General features: G+C 51.1%; 1 protein-coding gene across 3 annotated transcripts in view; it reads right to left on the reverse strand.

The window, feature by feature from the left end:
- The window catches only part of KCNIP3 (potassium voltage-gated channel interacting protein 3), a 58,994-nt gene that overhangs the window by 6,815 nt on the left and 28,841 nt on the right, over nucleotides 1-23,338 (reverse strand). The window contains exons 1-4 of one of the 3 annotated variants that reach the window (XM_039872573.1): nucleotides 15,155-15,388; nucleotides 2,972-3,096; nucleotides 2,403-2,472; nucleotides 2,083-2,153 (exon numbers count right to left, since the gene is read on the reverse strand). In XM_039872573.1, coding sequence (XP_039728507.1) covers nucleotides 2,083-2,153; nucleotides 2,403-2,472; nucleotides 2,972-3,096; nucleotides 15,155-15,257 — 369 coding nt within the window. In that variant the 5' untranslated portion in view covers nucleotides 15,258-15,388. Of the gene's footprint in view, nucleotides 1-2,082; nucleotides 2,154-2,402; nucleotides 2,473-2,971; nucleotides 3,097-15,154; nucleotides 15,389-23,338 lie in introns of those variants that run through there. The other 2 variants (XM_039872571.1, XM_039872572.1) reach the window with 2 other exon arrangements.

A 23,338-nucleotide genomic window follows, 5' to 3' on the forward strand; every position in this document is an offset into this window, starting at 1 on the left:
TGGGTGGGAATGTGCCCTGCAAGGCCATTGGCCTATCCTCAAAGAAACACAGAGGACCCCAAGTCCAGCCAGCTCGCTAGTTTTCAGCCCCAGGGAGCACAATGGCATGTGCGACTATTGCTGGTTGTATTTGACTCTGCTCTTAGCTCCGAAGTGTACAGAGCCCATCACATCCACAGCTCTGCTTTGTGGCTGACCCTGGGGAGAGTCCAGCAAAGGTGAGGGGCTCCTGCAGTTATGCTGTGACATGGAGAGGTCTTGGTTTCCAGGCTAAAACACCGCAGGGTGCTCACGAGGGGCACAGGTGGAGCTCAGAGCAGGACTCAGCAGAGGGTGGGAGCAGAAGCTGTGACACAGTTGCAGGCCTTCTCTCTGCTTGTTGAAGTCACACTCAGGTGGTCTGTGTCCCAGTCAGAGGCCTGCACAGGCTCCCTCTGGTGGGCATGTCCCAGAGCACTCAGGGGGAGCTGCAGAGCAGCGCGGCTGTGCTGAGCTTTGCTGGGTTTGCCAGTTTACTTCCTGGAAGCCTTTGGATGAAGGCAGGGAAGTGACCACATTTTACCAACACAATAAACTTCCATTAACACGTGTCTTGTCTCTCAAGGAGATGCAGGACTGGAGTCACTGTAAATACCCATCAGCCACCTGAGCTTCTGTCTTCAGAGCTCGCTGAGCCTGAGGCCCAGGGGCCGAGTGTTGCCCCCATCCTGTCGGGGTCCTTCCCAGCCATAAGCAACGGGAAGGGGGCTGCTGCTTGGATGGTCCCTATAACTGCACCTGCAGAGAAGCGCGGGTGGCCCAGGATGCACCAAACGGAGGGGTTGCAGCACCAGCGCCCCCAACTCAGCCACTGATAGCACCCCCAAAGACCCATCACCAACCACCTTAAAGGGGCAGTTATAGGGACCATCTAAGACCCCTCCTGGGAGAGCGAAAGAGATGCCCACAGGAGGTGACCTAGACCTTCCAGCCACCTGTCGCACGCCAGGTCCCTGCTGAACCCTCTGATCCTCCAATTTCAGAACAAGAGAGACCACCTACAATGCCCTGGTGGGTCCGTCACACTCAGGTCCTCCCCGCACTTCACTCCTGGACGCCTCAGGTGCCTCCTGAAGGATCTGCAGGAACTGGTCACAGGGGAGGGGCCGGGGGACAATGCATTTTCCCTGTTTACTCCTGTGTACTAATTGGATTTTTACGACATGCAGGTGTCACTGAGAATAAAGATGAAAACACTGCATATTCACATATGCACAAGCCCTAAGAGCATGGCCGGACAGGGTTGGGGCCCTGTGGTCAGTGAGCCAGAGAGCAGGGTGGCGGCCTCAGTGAGTGTCAGTGTGCTGCCGGCTGGGCTGGCAGCCGTAAAAGGAATAGAGCAGTGTTAGGCCGAATGATTGAGATATTATTATCCCCCAGGCTGGTCCAGGGGCTTTCTGAACAGCCTGCTGGCCCTGTGGCTTTCCTGTCACCGCCCTTGGCCCTTGCACCAAGTGGTTATTGATCATGCCTGGCTCTCAGCAGAGCTTTCTTCCTAAAAGAGGTTTCAGCTTTTCACCTGCTGCTATTTTTAGGGGCTCCACAGAGGGGCCTCCTTCAAATGATCCGGTGGCTGGGCCTGGGTGGGACCTACAGCCACCCACATAGAGCTGGGGGGCCTTCGTGGGAGGCTCACTCAGTGTCTGGCTGGGACGGCGGGAGCCTGCTTGAGCTGGGTGCTCTGTTTTCTGGCAAGGGGGTGAATTTGGTTGCTGGGTGCCCAAAACCCACCGTCAGCACAGCCCCCGGAGTGAGGCCTTGCCCCCTTTCTAAATGCATATTCACGCTGGGTGGCAACCACCTTAGGGTGCCTCGGTGGCTCCCTGGGCTCAGCGGGGCTGGAATGGAAGACAAGGCTGGGAATAGGGTAACTGATGAACAAAACCAAATTCCAGTGACATTGGTTAGGCCTGGGCCAGCCAAGCACAGTCCACTCATTCCCCGGGGAATACGCTGGGCCATGTCCTCCAGGATCACGTCTGCCCCTCTGGATAGCCGGAAGACGTGGCACCAGGGCAGGCTGCAGGGACGGCAGGGACCTACCTCAAAGTGGATGGCCCCATTCCCATCAGCATCGAAGGCGTTGAAGAGGAAGTGCGCGTAGGTGGTGGCATCTGGGGGAAATGAAGAGCGGGTGTTTTGGGGCTGCTTGGAAGCCAAGCCCCCACCCCAGGCAGCCCTGCCTGGGGGGCAGGTTTAGCTGGGTCCCCACTTCCAATAGGACAGAGGTAACACTAGGCTTCCAAAAAGCTAGTGGTGGAGGTAAGGGTCCCCTCCTTGTAAAAAGGATGCCCATCTTCTACAAAACAGCCACAGAGACGCAGTGGGGCTTTGAGGGGGTGGGGTGTTGGCCTCGGACTCACCTCCCTGAGGGAAGAACTGTGCGTAAATGAGTTTGAAGGTGTCTTCATCCACCAGGCCCGAGGGACACTCCTGCAACAGAAAGCTACCCCTTAAAGCCACCTCGGCCACCTCCGCCCTGCACCCTGATTCTCCTTCTGGGGGATGCCTGCTGCCCCGGGTATTGCCTACTCCAAACCCCCAGGAGAGCCTGGTGGTGGAGCAGGGGAGGCAGATCCCTTCAGGCCAGTAGGGTCCCTCCATACACCCCTAGTCTGTGTCAGCAGAGACACACAAAGAAGCATGGGCAGTCAGAACACTGATGCTGGGGCTCGGTCACCCCAAAACAGCTCTCCCACAAATCGTGAGCCCCACCGAGGCCCCTGTGGTATTCGCTGTGCATGGAAAAGTCTCTAAGAAGGTCTGCCTGGGCCACGGTTCCCCTTCCTGGACCCAGGGACAGGGGTCTGGGGACTAGGGTCCCCCTTCCCAGAGCTAGGGACAGGGGTCTGGGTGGGCCGCAGTCCCCCTTTCCAGAGCCAGGGACAGCAGTCTGGGGGTCGGTACCCCTCCCAGGAGTGGGGTCACTCACGTTCTTGAAACCCCTGTAGAGGGACTGCAGCTCCTTCTTGGTGAACTTAGTCTGTGCCTGCAGCTGCTCCAGCCCCTCTGGCTGGTGACGCACTGTGGACAGCTCCAGCTCACTGTCGCTGCTGTCTGGAGAGAACACAGACCAGGAGGACATGTACCCGCTCCTCCAGCTTGCTGAAGGGTGGGCGCCAGGCCATGGGCTGGCGTCGGGGGTAGAGGGCTCTCTCTGTATGACTGCACGTGCGGTCACACAGGCTGTGGGCTGAACAGATGGGGGCTACAGTGGAGCTGCATGCCCAGGCCGCCCTGCCTCTCGCTCCTTGCACAGTACGGGCCCCCACTCATTGCCTGGAGTGTGCCCACGGTGTCAGCCACATGTGGGGGGACAGGGACTAGGAGCCGGCCTTGTCCTGGAGAGACACTAAACAAGGGGTTGCCGGGGGTAGGGGGTGGTGGTAAAAGACAGTGAGATGGCTCAACAGACCCTCAACCTTCGAGACCCAATTCCTGGCCGCCTCCTTCATGCATCCCTCCCTGTCTTCTGCCAGGAATGAGAGGGCTCCCCTCTTGGCCCAACCAGCCCAATGTGTTGCTGCTTGGCTGCATTTGGGGGATTACTCATACAGAAAAGAGGTCAGCCCTCAAGTGCCCATCAGGCAGAGACTGGCCCTTCTTTTGATAACAGCGCATTCAAATGTTAGCCTTGGCGGGGATGGGGGTGGCTAGGATAGTGTGGGGTCCAGGTGATCTTTACCTTTTGTTTTTTTTTTTTTTTTTTACCTTTTCCTAATTTCTTTTGGTAGGGCATCCATCACTTTTATAATACAAACTAGAGCTACAGATGGCAGCACTCAGTGCTTACACCTGCTGAGCAGCTGGTCACATAATCACAGACCTTTCCACCAAGAAGGGAAGCATGGTTCCCACTGCACTGTCACCACCCCAGCCTCCTCTGGCACCCTGAGGATGGAGATGATCTGCAGAAACCCTGCCCTGCCCACCCCATGCCCGAGGAGCCCAGCACAGAGCTGGGCACGGCCTCTCCCGTGAGCACTGCCCACTCTCACTAGCCAAGAGCGGCCTGCAAACTGCCCAGCTGCCAAGCTCTGCTGCCTTGGTCACATACCCCCCAGTCTTCAAGACAGCAATTTCACACCATCCTCTCTTTAAATTGCCATCCTGACCCTCCGGGTACTTCCTATATCACTGAGAAAGTAGAAGCCACAGAAGAAAATTTACCCAACTTCCTGCCACCATGTCCACCTGTGTCTGGCCCAGACCTCTACTTTTTCTCCCAATCTGGTGATGAACTGTCCCTGTTCCTGGCTAAGTCCTCCACTTATGCAGTGGGTCCCCGCCCGGCCCCTCTCACCTACTCAAGCATGAGGCTCTGGCAATTCTCTCCACCCTTCCCTCTCTCCTCACCACCTTTCTTCCCTCCTTTCTAGATCATTCCCATCACTGTACGGACACCTGGCAATCCTCTGTCAAGTTTAACATAGGCAAACTTTGCAAGCCGGCAATTCCACCCTGGATTCTAACATCCTAAATAGAATCTCACCTAGCTAAGGGGAACTGCATAAGGATACTCATGGCAACAGTATTTTTGATGGGGGAGCTGGGGGGCAGCCCGGGGATCTGTCAAAAGCGGGATGGGGGAGGATATAGGGGATGCACACCAGGGAGAACCATGCAGTGGATTAGAGGTACACATCAGCACACAATTCCAAGGAACTCAGTGAACCTCATGGAGAAAAAAATAAAATGAAAACCACACACAGGAACAGCACGGTCAGACTTATGAAAACCAAAGATGAAGAGTCAGTCTTAAAAGCAGCCAGTGAGAGGGGGATCCAACATAAGAAGGGCACTTGACTTCTCACAAGAAATTATGTAGATCAAGAGACAGTGGAACAACACTTTGAGTTTGAGAAAGAAAAAAAAAATCCGTTAACCTAGAATTCTATAGCCAGCAATAATATCCTTTTAAAAAGGAGGGCGAAATAAAGGCATTTTCAGATAAATGAATGCTAGCGAACTTGTTGCCAGCAGAAATGTACTACAAGAAATGTGAAAGGAAGTACTTTAGGATGAAGGGAAATGATATCATATAAAACTCAAGATTGGCAGGAAAAGAAGAGAAAGCTAACAGAAATCTTTGAGCTGAATGCATTTGAAAAGATAACATCAAAATTTTTGAGATTCAGCTAGATTAGTACTTAGAGAAACATTTAATGCATTAAATGCCTATTTTTGAAAAGAGAAAAGGTTTTAAATAAATAATATAAGCTTCCACCTAGAGAGAAATAGAAGAGTAAAATAAATCCAATGTAAGCAGAAGGAAGGAAACAGGAAGAGATAAGAACAGAAATCAATGAAATCAGAAACAAAACAAAACAATTTAGAGACCATCAATGAAATCAAAAGACGGTACTCTGAAAACATCAATAAAATTGATAAAACTCTAACAAGAATGATAAGGACAAAAACTGGCAATATCAGGAATAAATGGGGGAAATAAGTGTAGACTCTCCAGATATTAAAAGGATAAAAGGAATATATGAACAAGTATCTGTATACAAATTCAAGAACTTTGATAAAACAGCCCAATTCCTTAAAACTCATAAACTACCTAAATTCACCCAAGATGAAAGAGATAACCCAAATATGCCTAACCAATATTCCGCATGAACATAAATGCAAAAATTCTCAACAAAACATTCGCAGATTGAGTCCACTGATGTACAAAAAGAAGACTACACCACACAAAATGTTTTTTTTTTTTTCCAGGAATGCAAGGCTAATCCAGCATTTGAGAATAAACCAACATAATCCACCATATCAACAATCTAAAAAAGAAAAACGTGGTCACATCAATGATGTAGAAAAAGTATTTAACAAGACTCCATGTTCATTCATGATTTTAAAAAAAGCTCAGTAAATGAGGAATGCAAGGGAGCTTCCTCACCCTGATAAAAGACATCTACAAAAAATCTACAGTTAATGTCATACCTACTGGTAACAGACTGAAGGTCCTTCCCCTAAGACTGAGAATGTGCAAGAATATCTGCTCTCTCCTCTCCTATTAAACATCATGCTGAAAGTCCTAGCTGGTGCAAAAAGGGGGAGAGAAAAAAAAAAGGAAGGAAGACACCAATGGAAGGATATTCTACAAAACTGTTAGCCAATAACATTTTTAAACATGAAGGTCACAGAAGTCAAGGGAACACAGAGAAACTATTCCTGATCAAAGAAGGCTAAAGAGATACAACAAGCAGGTATCATGTGTGATCCTGGATTAGATCCTTTTCTTATAAAGTTTATTATCATACAATAATAATTTATTATGACAATAATAATAAATCTGAATGGAGTCTTGGTACTATGCAACTTTTCAAAATTATTTTTAAATAAAAAGTTTGTGTAAAAAAAGGACAAGAGAAAGGAAAAGTGTTAAGATTAGACTGGAAAAAACAAAACAAAACACCAAACTAGCCCTATTCACAGATGGTATGGTTATCTATGCAGATAATCCCAAAGAATATACAAAAAATCCTCTAATAAGTGAGTTTAGCAAGGTCACAGGATACAAAGTCAACACACAAAATCAGTTACATTTCTACAGACCAGCAATGTATACTTGGAAAATTTAAAAAACAATGCTATTTACAATCACTCTCTCCACAAATGAAATACTCGGGCATAAATAAATATAACAAAACACGCACATAATCTATATGCTGAAAACTACAAAATGCTGATGAAAGAAATCACAGAAGATTGAAATGTGAAGAGACATACCATGTTCATGGATTGAAAGATTCAACATCATAAAGATGTCGGTTATCTCTACAACAATCTACAGATTTAACATAATTCCAATAAAAATACAGAAAGATTTTTTAGTAGATATAGACACACTGATTCTGAAATTTATATGGAAAGGCAAAGGAAACAGAATAGCTAAAACAGTTTTGAAGAAGAATAAAATGGGAGAAATCTGTCTATGATTTTAAGACTTACAATACAGCTACAGTAATCAAGACCATTTGGCGTTGGAGGAGAGAGAGACACACAGATTTGTGAAATGAAGCAGGTAACCCAGAAACAGATCCACACAGTGACCAGCTGATTTTTGGCAGATGCGCAAAAGCGATTCAATGAGTAAAGCATGGATTTTTTTCCAACAGATAGTGCTGGAAAATTTGACTTCCATCTACAAAAAGATGGACTTTGATACAGCATTGGGAATGCAGTCAATAATACTGTAATAACTACATATAGTGCCAGGTGGGTACTGGACTTATTGGAGGGATCACCTCACAAGTTATGTAAATGTCTAATCACTATGTTGTACACCTGAAACTAATATAATATTAAATGTCAACTGCAATTGAAAAATAAGTGAAATGAAATTAAAAAGTGAACTTTGACTAAATCTTATATCTTATTCAAAAATGAACTCAAAATGGAGCATAGATTTAAAAGTAAGACATAAAACTTCTATATAAAACTTCTAGAAAAAATACAAAGAAGAAAATCTTCATGGCCTGGTTTTAGGCAAAGAGTTCTTAGACATGATACCAACAGCACGATCCATAAAAAAAAAAATTGATATATTGTACTTTTTAATGAAAAATTAAAACTTTTGCTCTGTAAGAGATACTGTTAAATAAAAAGATAAGCTACAGTCTAGGAGAAAATATTTGCAAATTATATGTCTGACAAAGGATATCCAGCATACACGAGCAACTCTTAAAACTCAGCCGTAAGAAAATAAACAATTCAAATTTATGAATGGGCCAAGGACTTGATCAAAATACTTCACCCAAGAGGACACATAGATGGCAAATAAGCATATAAAAAGTTGTTTAACACCATTTGCAATGAGGAAAATCCGAATTAAAACCATGATGAAATACAATTACCCACATAGTAAAATCAAGCACTGTTAAGAATGCAGACGAACCGAAACTGTTATACTTTGCTGGCAGGAGTGAAAATGGTACTGTCACTCGAGGAATCAGTAGCAGTTTCTGATAAACATCTATATTCTATATGACCCAGAAATCCCACTCCTGTTATTTACCCAAATGAAATGGTAACTATTGTCTTCACACACTAACTTATGCAAATGTTTAGAGCAACCTTAATTCACAGTCGTCAAAAGGCGGAGGTGACCCAAATGTCCCTCGACCGGTGAATAGATAACTGAACCGTGGTCCACGCACATAATGGAGTACTTACTACCCGTCAACGTATGTGAACAAACTACTCAGTGAGAGGGATGAATCTCGAATGCACTGGTGAATGAGAGAATCAGACTCCAGGGGCTATGTAATGTAGGATGCTGGGTATACGCCATTCTAGAAAATAGAAAATTATAGAAATCATAGGGAAGGAGAATGTGTTAGGAGCTAGGGGCAAAAAATGTGGGAATTTTTTTGTGGTGACGGAGCTGTTTAATATCTTGATTGTGGTAGATGTCACATGACTGCATTTGTCAAAATTGACAGAACTGGAGAAAGCAGACATGTGTATGCACGCACAGAAGAAAGGCCACAGCAAGAAGGCAGCCATCTGCCAGCCAGGACAAGGGGCCTCACCAGAAACCAGCCCTGCTGGCACCCCGATCTGGGACTTCCAGCCTCCAGACCGTGCAAAATAAATATCTGTTGTTTAAGCCTCCCTGTCCACAGTATTTTGTTATAGTAGCCTGAGCAGAACAACGGATACAACTGGTCTACCGTCAGTCGCTCCTCTACTCTGGAGAGCTCAGCAGGGACTCCTGTCTGCTCCTTGCCATACCCCGCCTGGAATACTGCCTGCATGTGGGGGTGTTCTAGAACACACACTGGGTAGGATGGGCCCCCACAGCTGTTTCCCTAGGTGGGTACGTGGATGAATGCCTTCAGTGTCGATTTGAATGTCTCCAGGCAGGGCCTACCCACTGCCGGTTGTCCCAGGCCTCAACACTCACTGTCACTTATATCTACTGGGCACAGCAGGGATGGGGAATCAGAAAGAGGAATGATATTCCAAGACTTCAGACCAACGACAGCAGATAGGGGTCAAAGTTCACCTTGGGCAGAGGGTCCCAGGTGAGTCAAGAGCCAGGTGGGCACAGGAGCCATGGGAGGGCCCAAAGCAGGGGAAAAGCTTGTCTGATCTCCATCCTAGAAGGGCTACTCTGGCTGCAGGCATCAAAGGAAGCCATGAAGAGAACAGAGAGAGGAACTGGCAGGAGATGTCAGGAAGGAAGGAGCCACTGTCACTAGCCACCGAGTGAACCATCCACCAAGACATGGGGTTAAATCACTCAGAGCTGGAAGATGCTGTAGGATGGTTGTTGTGTGACTTTTCAATGTGACGCAGGAGCATCATCTACAGGAAACTGTGCCTGACTCCATTCATTACCCATCAGGGCCCAAGTGCCGCACATTCAGATGGAGAAGCCCGAGCTGCGTACAACTCGTGTCCGTCAGGGACACAAATGATTTCTGTCTGCAGAAGATACAGCCTTAAAGCTACTGGCTGTTATTGCCCTTGGGACACTTAACGCCATGATCTGATCTCAGCTTTGGGCTGTGAACAGCGTTGCTATCCACTTGTCCCCTCACTGCGCTCGACAAATTAAAATCGACCTTGATTTTGACCTTTAGGCTTGGTCAGGCAGAGGGGATCTCTCCCGTTTCTTGGCAAATGCATACCAGTTGTCTAGGTCACCTGGTTCCTGGGCCTTCTCCACCCTCTGTCCTGAGGCCTGGCTGTCCTTTCCTCTGGGAGCCTCATTCCACGAATCTGGCACAGTTCTCTGAACTGTCAGGAACTATCTGAGGCCCCTCCTGGCTCTCCTCTCCTAGGTTTATGTCAGTGGAGACGTGGCCAGCTCTATCTAGAGCTGCCTGAGGTGTCACTCCTGCCTTTGGCAATGGCAGGGTGCCCTGGCAATCAGTGGGCGGAAGTAGCATTTGCACAGCGTTCGTCCCCACACTGGGGCCTTGCTTGGCCCAACCGTGCAGTCAGCTGCACCTGCCATCACCCCCATCACTCCCTAGGCCCAGCCCTCCTCGCCTCTCTGGGGGCTAGTCCTGGACCAAGCCCCCATCAGGTATCCATTGATAACCAGTGGTCTGCAACAAAGGTTTCACCTCTCTATCAAACAAGCATTTTCAATGTTGTTTTAAAGTTGAGTGTCCCAAAGTAGAGCAGCAGCCTGACAGATACAATGGGGCCTTCCTCCCAGGAGTAAGAGCCAGGCCTAGGTTCCTGCCACCCACTCCACGGGCCCCTCTGTGCAAGACCCACCTGCAGAGAGGTGGCTCCAAACCTTTACTTCGCTGAGTTAAGGTGTTCCAGTCTGGGGTGATGGGCACTTTTGGCTGATGTCTTTGCAGGAGCCCGTGAAGCCCCTGGGCTGCCCCCAATGCCTCTGCGAGGCTCCCCTGCAGGCTGCTCCACTACCACCCACACCCGCCTTTGCTCTGTCTGTGGGAAGACTCCAAATTGCTGTCTACACTCGTTGGCTCCAATTCTTCTTGAACCCAGCTGGCGGGTTCAGCCCTAACCTAGTCTCTGCTGGTCAGGCAACTCTTAGACCTTGGGAGGGTCAGGGGAGGCCTCTGGGGTTAGACTCCCTTATGACCCAGCAGGGCCTTCTATCTGTAGGGGTCCTGGGCTGCCAAGTAAGACTTCCTGTGAGATTCCTGACTAAGCCCCTTGGCAACCAGTGACCATGTCCAGACGTGCAACAGTAGAGGCACGAACTTGGGGTGGGGGACCTGGCCAGCAACGCCAGGCCTGGGGCTCCGGCCCACTTCCCTGTCCTGCAGAAGCCACTGTCGGGACACTCCCTTTCCGGGAGCTGGACTGGCAGGCATCAGCCTCGGCCAGTCAAAACTCAGGTGCCTGGGACTTACAGAGGACAGAATGAAGGACAGCCGCCGTGATAAAGGGCCTGTCACTGCATCCTCTTTGCCCAGTAGTGCAGTCAGTGGTGTGTGACCCCAGGAGTCCTTTGGGCTAGGCCATTTCTGGCAGAAATGGTGAGAGCTAACACATACAAAGTGCCCCTCTGTGCCGGGCACTGCTTCCTCAGCTTTGCACATATTCACACATTTAGTCCTTTTGACGCTCTGTGAGGAGGATTCTCCCTACCTGAGATTTGGACCTAGGCAGCTGCCTCCACTTTGGGCTCCTGATACCTGCGCCTAAGAGACTGGGATGCGCATGGCTGTGCCTGTAGCCCTGTGAAGTTAGAGACACATCCAGGATGGTGCACCCGAGCTCAGAAAGGTCCTGGCTTTCCACTTTCCAGCTGGGTGACCTTGGCCAAGTCACTTTTTCTCCCTGAGCCTCGGATTCCTCATCTATAAAATGGGCACACTGTTGAGGACAAAGTTAGGATATGTACAAAGTGCCTGGTGCACACAGAGCGCTCACTAGATGCTGGCTACTGTCATTGTCATCAGCACTCCAGATCTGGAAACCTGCCCAGGGGCCACAGGAGTCCTGCCAGGCTTGCAGTGCATGACAAGCAGTGGCCCCTGCTAGGAAAAGAGCACCCGGGATACTCACGGCTTTGCCGGCCCCGGCAAAGGTAGGAGAGGGTGCTGGGAGAGGAGAGCAAGACAGGGAGCAGGAGGATAAAGGTGACCCTCCCGGCACCCAGGTTACCTTTGCAAGGCCAGGCCCTATGGGCATCTTACGTATAGGGCAGCTCTAGAGGGTTGGGGCCGTGTCCCAGAGGGAGGAAGTGCTGGGCCAGGCTGAGCACATCCCTGTTCTAGGCACCCCTATTCTCTCCTTCATATCTGCCCCTCCTCAGCTGCCTGTACCCCGGCCTCACAATCCAGCCTCCTTCCCCCACCCCAGCCACAGGGACCCTCCCCTCAGAGGGCACCTGCCCAGGACTGCCCTAAAAGGAGGGCCAAGATCCCATGTTACTTGTGTTCCTGCAGCATCACACGCCTGGCATACAATGGGTGTATAATAAGTGGGTGCTGACAGTGGCATGCAACTTATGCTTACTCAACACCTGCTGTTTGCTAGGCAGTACTGGGCACATTCTGGGGCTGCTATCTTCGGGTGGACCTGGGGACACAGAAAATTTCAGTACAGCATCACCAAACACAACCTGAGATGCAGGGAGCCAGAGGCCAGGGAAAGCTCATGGGGAGATGGTGCCTCTGATCCAGCCCCCTCACTTACAGACAAGGGGCAGAGCTCAGATGGGAAAAGTGACTCGCCAAGTGAATGACAACGTGTCAGGGGCCAAGTTGGGGCTGAAAGGCAGCTGTCCAGTCCCTAGCCAGGGCTCCTTCTGGAATGAGGCTTCTAAGGTCACTACCAACATCTGGGCCTGATAATTCTTTGGGGGGGGGGCAGACTTCCTGCACACAGCAGGGTGTTTAGCAGTGCCCCCGGCCTCCACCCTCTGGCTGCCGGTAGCACCTTCCTCTCAACCATGACAATCAAAAATGTCTTCAGGGATTACCAAATGTCTACTGAGGAACAAGCTGCCCTCAGCTGACAGCTACTACTCTAGAACTTAGGGAAGCCAGACTCAGAAAACCAGCAGCCAGAATCAAGCCTTGGGGCACATATGTGGACACAGAGGTCTGGTGTTAGGCCTTGTCGGCCTCGAGAACAAGGCTGGCCAGCCCAGGCTCACTTCCTACCACCTCACCCTGGGAATCTCTTAGAACTAAGTGCCACTTCTAACTTTTGCAAAGTGCCTAGTTTACCAATCCTCTGCCCCCATCCTGTCAAGTACATGGTGGAAAATAGTCTATTATCATCTTCATTCCACAGATGAGAAAATTAAGATGCACCAAAGTCACTCAGTAAGCTAGCGGCCACATCAGGCTGGAAGTCCCCCTGACGAAGTAACCAGAGATAGACTGACAGGGGACCCAGGCAGAGAGATGAGGGCCTTTCCACTCCTGCATCTATTTCTAGAAGGCTGCATCCCTACCACCGGGATCCATTAGTCCCTAACAATCCCCGGGGCCTCATAACTCTGGTCTCTTTCAGAAGAGAACTACGGAGGCTCAGAGAGGACAAGAGGCACATCCCACTGCAAGCGCTCAGGCTTGGGGGGACCTGGGCACCAGCTCCTTCCCTCGGTGCCAGGTGCCAGCTCGTATCTAGCTTGGGCCGGAGGGCTGGGCTCCTTGTGGCCCATCCGACAGTCCCTTAGTCATTGCCTGGCCAGCGGGCCCTTCCAGGCACTACCAGGCCCCATCAACAGAGGACATCCGGAACTGTGTTCCCTCCCTCTGACGCAGTGAGAGCGAATGTGCAGCCCTGAATCAGTTCTGTTCGCCCGACTTATCATTCTATTGCTGATTATTAATGACATTCGGTTGACAAGCTCATGTGTTTATTACACATGAAGAGTAATGCTGGGGCAAGGAAACCCTGCTGATAACTGACCACCCCATGAGGCAGGTGTTATCCCACTTTGTAGAGGGTCACACTTTGTAAAGGGTCACTCAGAAAGCTTGAGGGAGTTTCACAGCCAGTACGTGAGGGTTCCAGGACTCCAGCTCAGAGCTGGATGACTCTGGGGCGCTGTGCTCCTCCCAGCACATCCAGACCCCAGGACACCAGGGGCACAAGTGGCAACATACCAGAAAAGGCAAACTAATTAGAGCCTGAAGTGAGCATTTCAGCGAGTTGAGTAGGGCATCTGCAGATACCCTCTCCTAGGAAGCACAGAAGCTGACTTCAGACTGACTCAGACTATGAGAGAAAAGCTGGGTGGCACCTTGAGCCACATCCCTGGCTGTCCTAGGGCCAGCTGGCCAAGCAGCCTCTGGTGAGCACAACTGACTTGGACTGTCCTGTGGAGGGAGGGAGACCTCCATGCCTACCACGGGCTCCAGGAGGGGATGCAGAGTCCAGGATGGTGCCCGGCAGGAGGCAGGGCCCTCAGGGGCACAGAAGGATGGGAGGCTCAGTCTCCCACCACCCATTCCTTTCCCACCAAGTTCTCCATCACCGATCCCCCTGCCAGAGTCAATATCCCGCCAAGTGTAGGCCTGGCTGGGGAACTTTCCTCTCCAAGTAAAATCTAAGGTTCAAGGTGTCACCTCTCAGAACTACCTTGAGCAGGTCCCTTCTCTCTGGGCCTCCTGAACACACCGAAAAAAGGTATGATGGAACCACATGGTTTCTGAGGAGCACATGGCCATAAACTTCAGATAAAGAGCCGGCCCTGGGCTCTAAAGGCAAAAGGGAGGCTGGGCCTGGCTTTCTGGCCCTGTGCTCCTTCATGCCCTCAGCAGTTCTTCACAGGGGGTGGGGTGCATCCCCATCCGCAAGAAGTAGGGCCAGGCTGTCCCTGGGAAGGAGCTGGAGCGTGGCAAGGTCAGCAGGGTGCTGGGGCAGGTAGATACCCCTCCTCCTCTAAGAGGACAACCGGGGAGCACAGGCGACCCGAGCAGGGCAGGCTGGCCCCTTCCCCACAGTCCAAGGGTTCAAGACTGCAACTGCCTCTTTGGAACTGGGGGAGGACAGGTGATAGCCCTGGTGAGTCAAGGTCCCCTTCAGAATGGATGTGCCCTGCAACCTACCCAGAAGTCTAGGGAGGTGCCAGGGGCTGGGAAGCAAGTGCAAAGATGCCTGCCAGGGGTCCTGGGAGACCACAGTGTCTGATTTAGAGTAGGTCTGTCTCCTCAGTGTTTTATTGGGACAGAAAAGCGGCGCCTGAGGATTTGATTACTGATCCCGCAGCCCTGAGCCTGGGGAGGGAAAACTGGATATGGGATGGGGCAAAAGGGACGCCCCGACACACCGCAGAGGCTTTGTATTTACTCGCTATCCAGGGCCCTGGGCGGAGGGTTTCCTTTCAACTTCACCCTGCGCTACCTCCAGCCTTCCGGGGGGGGACCCAAGACGGCTGTGCTGTCCGTTGCGGCTCGGACTGGCGGGCCTGGGACAGCCAAGGATGCAGCTCAAGGTGCCTCACCGCATCTCGCTCACACCCACCCCAAGCGCCGCCGTTTTGTCCCCTCCAGGAGCCCGAGGCCCCTCTGTTCCCTTGGTCCCAGAGCTCCGAAACCCAGAGGTGGCCCGGCGGCGGAGCCAGGCGTGCCCGGCTGAGGGAGGCTCCTTGCCCGCCGGGTCCCCGCAGAGCGCCGCCCGGGCGGAGGGCAGCGGGGGCGGGGCCACGCGTTACCTTCCATGGACATGGGCTCCAGGATACCGAACTGCTTGAGCACCGCGATGAACAGCAGCACCACCACGGCCATGGCGCACAGCTCCATACCCTGAATGCCCATGGCGGCCCGCGCGCTGCCTCCGAGGCGCCGGGCGGGTGCAGCCCGCCGGCTCCTGGGGAGGCCGTGGCTCACATGCCCCCGGCAGGCGGGGCCGCGGGTGTCGGCGGGGCCGGAGCCCCGTGCAGGGCGGCGGCGGTGAGCGGGGCCCGGCCCGGAGGTGGGACGTGGCGCGGCGGCCGAGCACAACTTTCCGAGTCAGCCGGCAAACTTCGAGGAGCGGCGGCGGCGCGGGCCAGGGGTGCCTCCATGCCCGGCCTGGGCGCCGCGCCTCTTTCGCCCCCTCTGCAGCCCCACGGGCGCAGGGGCGCGGGGGTCCCGGGCGCTCCCCGCCGCGCAGCCTCCATCGCGGCTCCCCGCGCGCTCATTGGCCTAGGCGCGGCGACCACCCGGGAGACGTCCCCTGCGGCCCCCCCGCGGGCCTGGGAAGGGCGGAGGGAGGCGGCCCCGCCCCGCGCGGTCCAGCCCGGGACTGAGCCTGGCTTACAGCCACCGCTACCTCTCCTGCCCCGGGAGGCCGCGTGGTCGGCGGTTTCACTGAACCGCGCGTGCGGGGTGGGGGCAGGGCAGGAGGAGGCGCGGCATTGTTCCCCGCGGAGTCGGGGCTCCCCTCTCTTGGCTGAGAGTGCAGAGCCTGGCCGCAGCCCCTCCCGCCCCGCCGCCCGCGTAGAGATGGTCTTCCAAGTGTTTCCCCGAAACCCAGCCCTCGGCGGGAGACTGCACTTAGTCCTGATCTCCAAAGTTTTTCAGTTTTGGAAACCCCCGTGCGCTCGAGGCTTTAGGAGGGCGTGTGGGCTTTGGCATTAGAGTCCGCGGAGCTCAGTTCAAGTTCTGCTTTAGCTGCGTGACCTTGGAGGAGTCGCTGATGTGCAGCCTTCTCCTCCAGAGGGAGGAGCTGAGGCCAGCCTTTCCGGCTGTGGGAAAGAGCTAAGCGGATGCCAAGCGCTCTGCGCGGGCAGCCGGAGAGTTCTAATTAGTTTGAGGATCGCCTCCTTCCTTCCCGGGGGCCACTGGGTAGGGAAGGAAAGCCGCGGAAAGAAGGAGAAAAGAAGGGGAGAGGAAGGGCGCGGCAGGGCGGAGACCGGGATTCTGTGAGCCGGTAGACTCCGGGACGAGAGGGCGTGAACCGCGACTCTGCTCCCCTTAGCCGGCGCTGCGCACCAGCCAGGACTTAGAGGATGCGCGCTAGCCTGCGACACCAAGTTCTGTCCTCCGGGTGCCTTAGTGGTGGGGATCCCAGCCCCACTCCATGCCTGTGAGTCAGAGCCCTGAACCTGGGCCCTGAACAATAGCATTCATTCATTCATTCAACAAATCCTGAGCTGGTGCTGCGCCAAGCACAGAGCTCGGTGCTGGGTGCGATGGGAAACCGCAGCTACGAGCTGAGGGCCCTTCTGGAGCTGACAGATAGGAGCCAATCCGTTAGGGTTCCTTGTTATCCTTTAGGGCTCCCCGCATGAGCATTTCTCTTCCCCCATTTTATAAGTGAGGAAGGAGGGCACTAGAGAGTGGGTCACAGAAGGGGCCCAGGTGCAGCCAGGCCTTGCTTGGGTCCAGAGCAGATGCGCCCAAGGGCACCGCACTGCTTTTGTGGACGCTGAAAGGAAAGAGGCTACACTGGGCGTTTTTTTCGGGCCTGCGCAGTTCAACCTCACTATTTAAAAGTCTGAGTTGTTGGAGATAGTTTTAAAGAACTGTAAATGTATAGCTTTCAATTCCATTTAAGAGGGATGTGGGGAGTCTGCACTGACCAGAGGCAGAGTTCTGAGCAGAGATGCTCAGATGGCAGAGATCTCGGCGCTGCTGGACCAGGTGGGTTATGGAAGTGTGTGGAAGGCTCAAGGGTAAAGAGCCTCCCACGTATCCCGTGGGGACTCTCACGACCCTTTACCATGCGTCCTCAGAGCTGGGTGTGTCCATGGTGCCAGATGTGAGATAGATGGGGGACAGAGAAGGAGCAGGCACAGGAAGCCACCCTGGGGTCCCCCTGAGGCTACCCACCCCCACTCCCTGCCTCAGTTTCCCCTGGTGCTCCTGCATATCTTCCCTGTGAGAGCTTCCAGGACTGCTCATAAATACTGAGCTATAAATGAGGCATTGATCCCTTAGCTCTGCAGCGTAAAATATTAACGACGCCTAAGTGAATAGAAGGGCTGAGAGCAGAGCGTATGATCAGCAGCAGCCCAGCCATGGGCCTAATGGAAGGGATGCTGACTCCCTGCTGGCTCACTAGCTTGGGGCCTGCCAGCTCAGGAGCCAGCCCAAGTCCACTGAGGCTGGGCCGTGGGCCCCATCACACCTATTTCTTCCCCAGAGCCGAAGAGGGAAGCAGGCAGATGAGCCCCCAAACCCCATACTTGCCTGGCCCATGAAATGCCTGGCCAGGCCCTCTCTAGCCACCTCCAGTTCTCCTCCCAGGGACCATTTGCCTGGCATGCATGCACTCCTCCCCCAGGGTCCCCCAGGGCCTCTTGTGGCAGGCAGCATTCTGTGTGTTGCCCATGCTTCCTGCCAGCTCCCTGCCTTAGTGAGGGGGCCAGCTGAGGGCAGGGCGCTGAGGGGCCCTCTGGAGGGAGCAGCTTGCTCTTCCTCAGATGATGGGGAAGGCTGGGGGCCAGCCCTCACTTGAAGACCTTGGGATGTCCAGGAGGCCCAGGGGGCCCTGGTGCCCTAGTCTAATTTAGAAAGTTCTTAGAGACCCATCTGCTTTAGGGTTGATTGGGACACTCTACACCTAGACTTGCACCTACATCTGGTCTTGGTCATCATCTTCCTTTTGTCTGGCACACTGTTGATGCCACTTCAGTTCCGCTTGCAGGAAGCCACCCAAATTATGCCAGCCCTGAATGAAACCCCTTCTCTGAGCCCCTATAGCCTCTGCTGCCTGGCCACACCACTCTGTGCTGAGTTTTGGCTGTCTGCCCAGCCAACATTCATGTCACTCATACTCCTGTCTCACTGTAGCTGCACTGTCAGCTCCTGGGGGCTGGAACCTCGTCAGTTTGACCAACGTTCATTGCATGTCTCCAGCCTACTGGTGCTGACCACCTCACTGCCCAAGGACTTCAAGGGGTCTTTGACTCTTAAGGGAGGGATTGGGCCTGACAGATGCTGTTCCAGGGACACATTTCCTGCAAACAGTTCAGATAAAGATAAATCTATATCTTTCAGTTATATGAGCCAATAAATCCCCTATTGTGGCTTAAGCCAATGTGAGTTGGGTTGCTGTCCCTTACAATCAAGAAGGTCCTAATTAATGCATTCTGCATTACTCATGGGACAAAGACCATAATCCTTAACAAAGCCCATACAAGCAGCTGACATCTACTGAGCACTTACTGTGTACTAGACACTTAAACACGGCTCATCGTCCTCATCCCTTACAGCTGCAGGTAAGTAAGGACTTGATTAGAGTGGTTAAGGCTTTGTTTAAGGGCACACAGCTGTTAGGCCATAGCATCAGGATCTGAATCCAAGAAATCCAGCACCAGAGCCTATGGTTTTAATTCAATAGCATCCCACTCCTCTAGACCCTTGTGGTCTGGCCCCTTAAATGCAGAAAGAGAACATCGACACATCACATACAGGGAACAGTATGATTAATGGCTAACTTCTTGTCAGAAATGATGGAGGCAGGAAAACAGTGGGATGACATACTCAAAGAGCTAAAAGAAAAAAGAAAAAAAAAAGCACGTATCAACTGAGAATTCTTTATCCAGAAAAACTATCCTTCAAAAATTAAGAGAAAATAAAGACATTGCCAGATAAAGCTGAGAGAATTTATTGCTAGCAGACCTGCCTTATAAGAAATATTAAAGGAACTCCTTCAGGCTAAAAGAGAGTAACTCAAATCTATAGGGAAAAAGGAAGAATGTCAGAAATTGCAATTAGGTAGTTACGTTTAAAAGACTGTATAAATGTATTTTTTCTAATTTCTACTCTTAACTTTTAAAAAGACATAAATTTGCATAAAAGTATAATTACAACACTGTGTTTTTTGGCTTATAACATATATCGTTGCAATATATGTAATAATAATAGCAGATGGGAGGGGAGAGAAAAAAGGAAATATATTGGAAAAGAGTTTTTATATTTTATTGGAATTAAATATTATTCTGAAGTAAATTGTGATAAATTAAAATTCATATTATAATCCCCAAGGTATCCACTAAGCAAGTAACTCAAATAATACAGTTTTTAAATAAACAGAGGAATTAAAATGATACACTAAAAATGTATTTAACACAAAAGAGGGCAATGAAGGAGGAACAGAGAACAAAAAAATAACAAAAAGATAAATAGAAAACAAGTAACAAAATGGCAGAGATAAATCCAACCATAACAATAATTACATTAAATTTAATGGACTAAAAATGAATGGGAAGAAAAATAACAGGAAAGAATATAGGGAAGATGTGAGACAAAGTCAAAACGTTTAACAAATGTGATTAGTATTTCAGAAGAAGAGACGTGAGAAAGGGACGGGATTTGAATTTGAAGAAATAGTGGCAGAAAAATTTCCAAAATTGATGAAAGGTATAAACCACACATTCGATAAACTCAACAAATTGCAGGCAGGCTTAATACAAAGAAAATCCCAGCAAGGCACATCTTGATCAAACTGCTGAAAACCAGAGGTGAGAAGAAAACCTTAAAAGCACCAGAGGGAAAAGACACATTATATTCAGGGGAGGAACAACACAAATGATGGTAGATTTTGTGATAAATACCACAGAAGCCAGAGTGCAGAGTACACTTTTTTCAAAGTTCTCAGAGATAAAATGACAGGCCAATCTCTAATTCTATACCCAGCAAAAATGTCTTTCAAATACGAAGAGTAAATTAAGACATCCTGAGTTAAACAAAAACTAAGGGACTATCTCATCAGTAGAGACTTTCCTTAAGAAGTCCTAAAGGGATGAAATCTTCCACATTGTAGGCAGCTTCTGGGAATTTTGACCCTTGCAGGAATTGTAGGGCCCAAGTCTTTGGAAAGTAAGCAACTTCATGCACTTTAATTAAGGATTCTGGTTCTCATGGTCTGGAGACTTGGAAGCCATGAGAGGACTGAGCTCCTTGGCCATGTGGACACATCTCCAGGTGTCACTGGGGTAGTGGTCCCCTCACTGCCCACTTATGAGAACCTTTTCTTTGGACAACCCAGACACCTACTTGATCTCCCACGGATGGGAGTTGAGGATCTCTCTTCCTGCCTCCATCTCCACACAAGGCATACCCAAATTCCCATCTATTGTCCTGGGGTTTTAAAGAGTCTCATAATAGTGAACAGGTGACACAAGGAGGGACATTTGAGGGCCCTTGTCCTCGGAGACCCTTGTCCTGCTCCCTGGTGCCCTGCAATGGCAGGTCCCCAATCCCTCTCTCACACTGAGGACTTCTCATCTCCTCTTGGGTCTCTTCTTCCCCTACCCAGATCCAGTGCAGGGGACTACCCAGTCCCAGAGTGACGGGACTGGATAAGGCCATCTGTGGCTCTTGGCACCTTCACTTCTGACCTTTAGAGTCTGCACAGTGTCTGCTACGTTGGTTTGTAAGTTTTTTGGGGTAAATTCATGTTTCTTGCCCGAACGTGGCTTTCCTACCTCTCTGCATTGGCAAGAGGACTAGGTAACTCAGGGCTGTGTGACCTAAGCTACGTAACTTTTCATCTCCTTCAGCCTCAGTTGCCTCATCTCAAAAGTTGAGGAAACACTCCCTCACTCCTGGCCTGCCCCCTTGTGCACGTGGAGTATGCTGTACACTTGGGACTCCAAGCACATGTCGACTGGTACCGTGTTATTTTAACACCTGCTGAATCAAGGCCAGTGCCTTGTGCACGAAGATACACAGGAAGTACCACTGGTGACTCAGAGGCTGCTGGTTTCCCTGGCAGCCACCCCGGTCACATGGCGTCATCGATCCTCATGTTTTGTGATACCAATGCTAAGTGCTCTCAAGCGCCATTCTCGCTGCTGGTCTGCGAAGTTGTCTGGACATAAGCATTTCTTTGTTTGAACTCAAGCCCAGGGCCCCAGGGTGCCCTGGAGGGATTTCCATCTGGGATGCTTAGTGCCTCTGCAGTGGCCCCCGGCAGCTTGGCAGGGGGTACATTTATTACAGGTGCCATGGGTCAGCTGGATGCAGGCGAGGGACTTGGGAAGCAAAACCTTGAGATCTGAGGTGGAAAACAGGTGGGGAAGCAGAGTCCTGGCCTGGGAGCTGGGTCTGAGTCCCATCTTCACCTCCCACAGGCTGGGGGCCTCAGCCAGTCCTTACTTCTCCCTGAGCTCGGTAAAGTGAGGAAACTGGGTAATGATAATAGTAATAATTAATAGTAGTAGCAGCAGCTTCATTTGTTGAGTGCTTACTATGTGCCAGCCACTCTCCTGGGCATAATATCATTTTATCCTCACAACACTCCTAATAATATCCCCACTCACGACTGCAAATAGCAGGCACCAGAACTTGATCCCCCTACTTCTCTCCAGAAGTGCTGGGACTCTAGCCCCAGCACGAGCTCTGAGAAGCTCCTTGGAAACACCCAGCCCCCCTTCTCAGAACGCCAAATTGGCGTTGGCCGGGACAGGTAGGTGAGGACCTCACAAGGGAGGTGTCAGACCCAGAGGAGTCTGTCTGCTAGACCCAGAGGAAGAAACATTGGTTTGAAACTCCTTCAATCTGGGGAGATGTAAGATTCAGACTTAGAAGAGGCCTGGGCCCATTCATGCATTTACTGTTGACACACACTCTACGGATGTCTGCTCTGCGCCTGGCAGATGCAGCTCTGAACATGGCAGGAACACCCTGTGGCCCGCACTTGGCCAAACACCGCTCTACTATGGGAGCTTTTAGGGAATTTGCAGCTTGTCTTAGCATGACGCCAGCAAGGAGCCAGACAGACCCGGCCGTAGACCCCTTCTCCCTGGGTTTCTTGGTGGCCAAATGTGGCTTCCTCACTGCATCACTGGGATGGTTAAATGAAATGACAGTCACAATGTTTATTTTAGTGGCTGTTTCCTCCACTCTGTTCTCTCAATACCTGCTTTCTGGAACTCCTTGTAAGTGAAAGTTGAAACTCTCCTCCATGGTCTCTTAATTCTTTTTCGTATTTTCATCCCTTTACCTTTTCGCTTATGTAACTTGATATAAATTCCAGGTTACAGAGTCAAGCTTGTTAATTTGCCTTTTCGGGTGACTGTTCTGCCTGGTGATTCAGCCTCTACCCGTGGAATTGCCTACATTTTAGCAGCAATTGTACTTTTGCTTCTAAGGTTGCTGATTCTTTTGTTGGTATATACGTCCCCTCAGATCTCTGAGGATAGTCACTATGTTTTCTATTCTATACCTTTTCTTTTGTTTGTCTTAGTAACTCTGTTGATTTGTTGTGACACCTTCATTTCTTTGAGCTTAATGTCTCATGGAAGTATTGTTTCTCGAAATACTGGGTAGCTCTCAGCATGTGATAGGCCTGGAGGATCTGACCTCGAAGGGAGGGCAAGGCAGGTGGGATGGGTGATGTGCGGGTTGTGCCCACGACTCGCCTTCTGGGACAAGGCACCCTGCGCTTCTTGGGCACTGCCCGTTACCCAGGGCACCACCGCTCCTTGCAGGTATGCCTGCCCATATTAGCTCTGGTCTGGTGTGGGCACCTTCATGCTCAGATGGGCGGTGGGACAGCATCTCATCCCGGGGACTACTGCTGCATCCCTCCTGTTCTCTGTGACCGCCCTCCCCCCAACAAGCCTAACTCTGCACTGTGGCTTCCTCCTTTGGTGAGATTCCTTGCCTTCTGCCTTTGGGGGCTTCTTTATGACATCTGGCTGGCTGAGGGCACCCCTATGTCATTCTTTTTTGGTTATCTTCTCTGTCCTCCATAGGAGAGCTGGAAGCAGATGTGCATGGCGCTGCCTTGCCCACTCTCCTAACACATGTCACCCACCAGCCAGAGCTCAATGTCGCTAGCCCCTCCTCCCTCAGGAGTTGTGAAGTAAATATTCCTGAAGGTGACACTTGCTGAGCTGGGTGTGTTCTGGACCCTGAATGGCACCCACAGAGCTGGGACAGACTACCTGTTAGCTCGGAGT

The sequence above is a fragment of the Pteropus medius genome, unplaced genomic scaffold, assembly GCF_902729225.1.
Source record: "Pteropus medius unplaced genomic scaffold, Ma_sr-lr_union100, whole genome shotgun sequence".
In the NCBI taxonomy this organism is placed as follows: Eukaryota; Metazoa; Chordata; class Mammalia; order Chiroptera; family Pteropodidae; genus Pteropus; species Pteropus medius.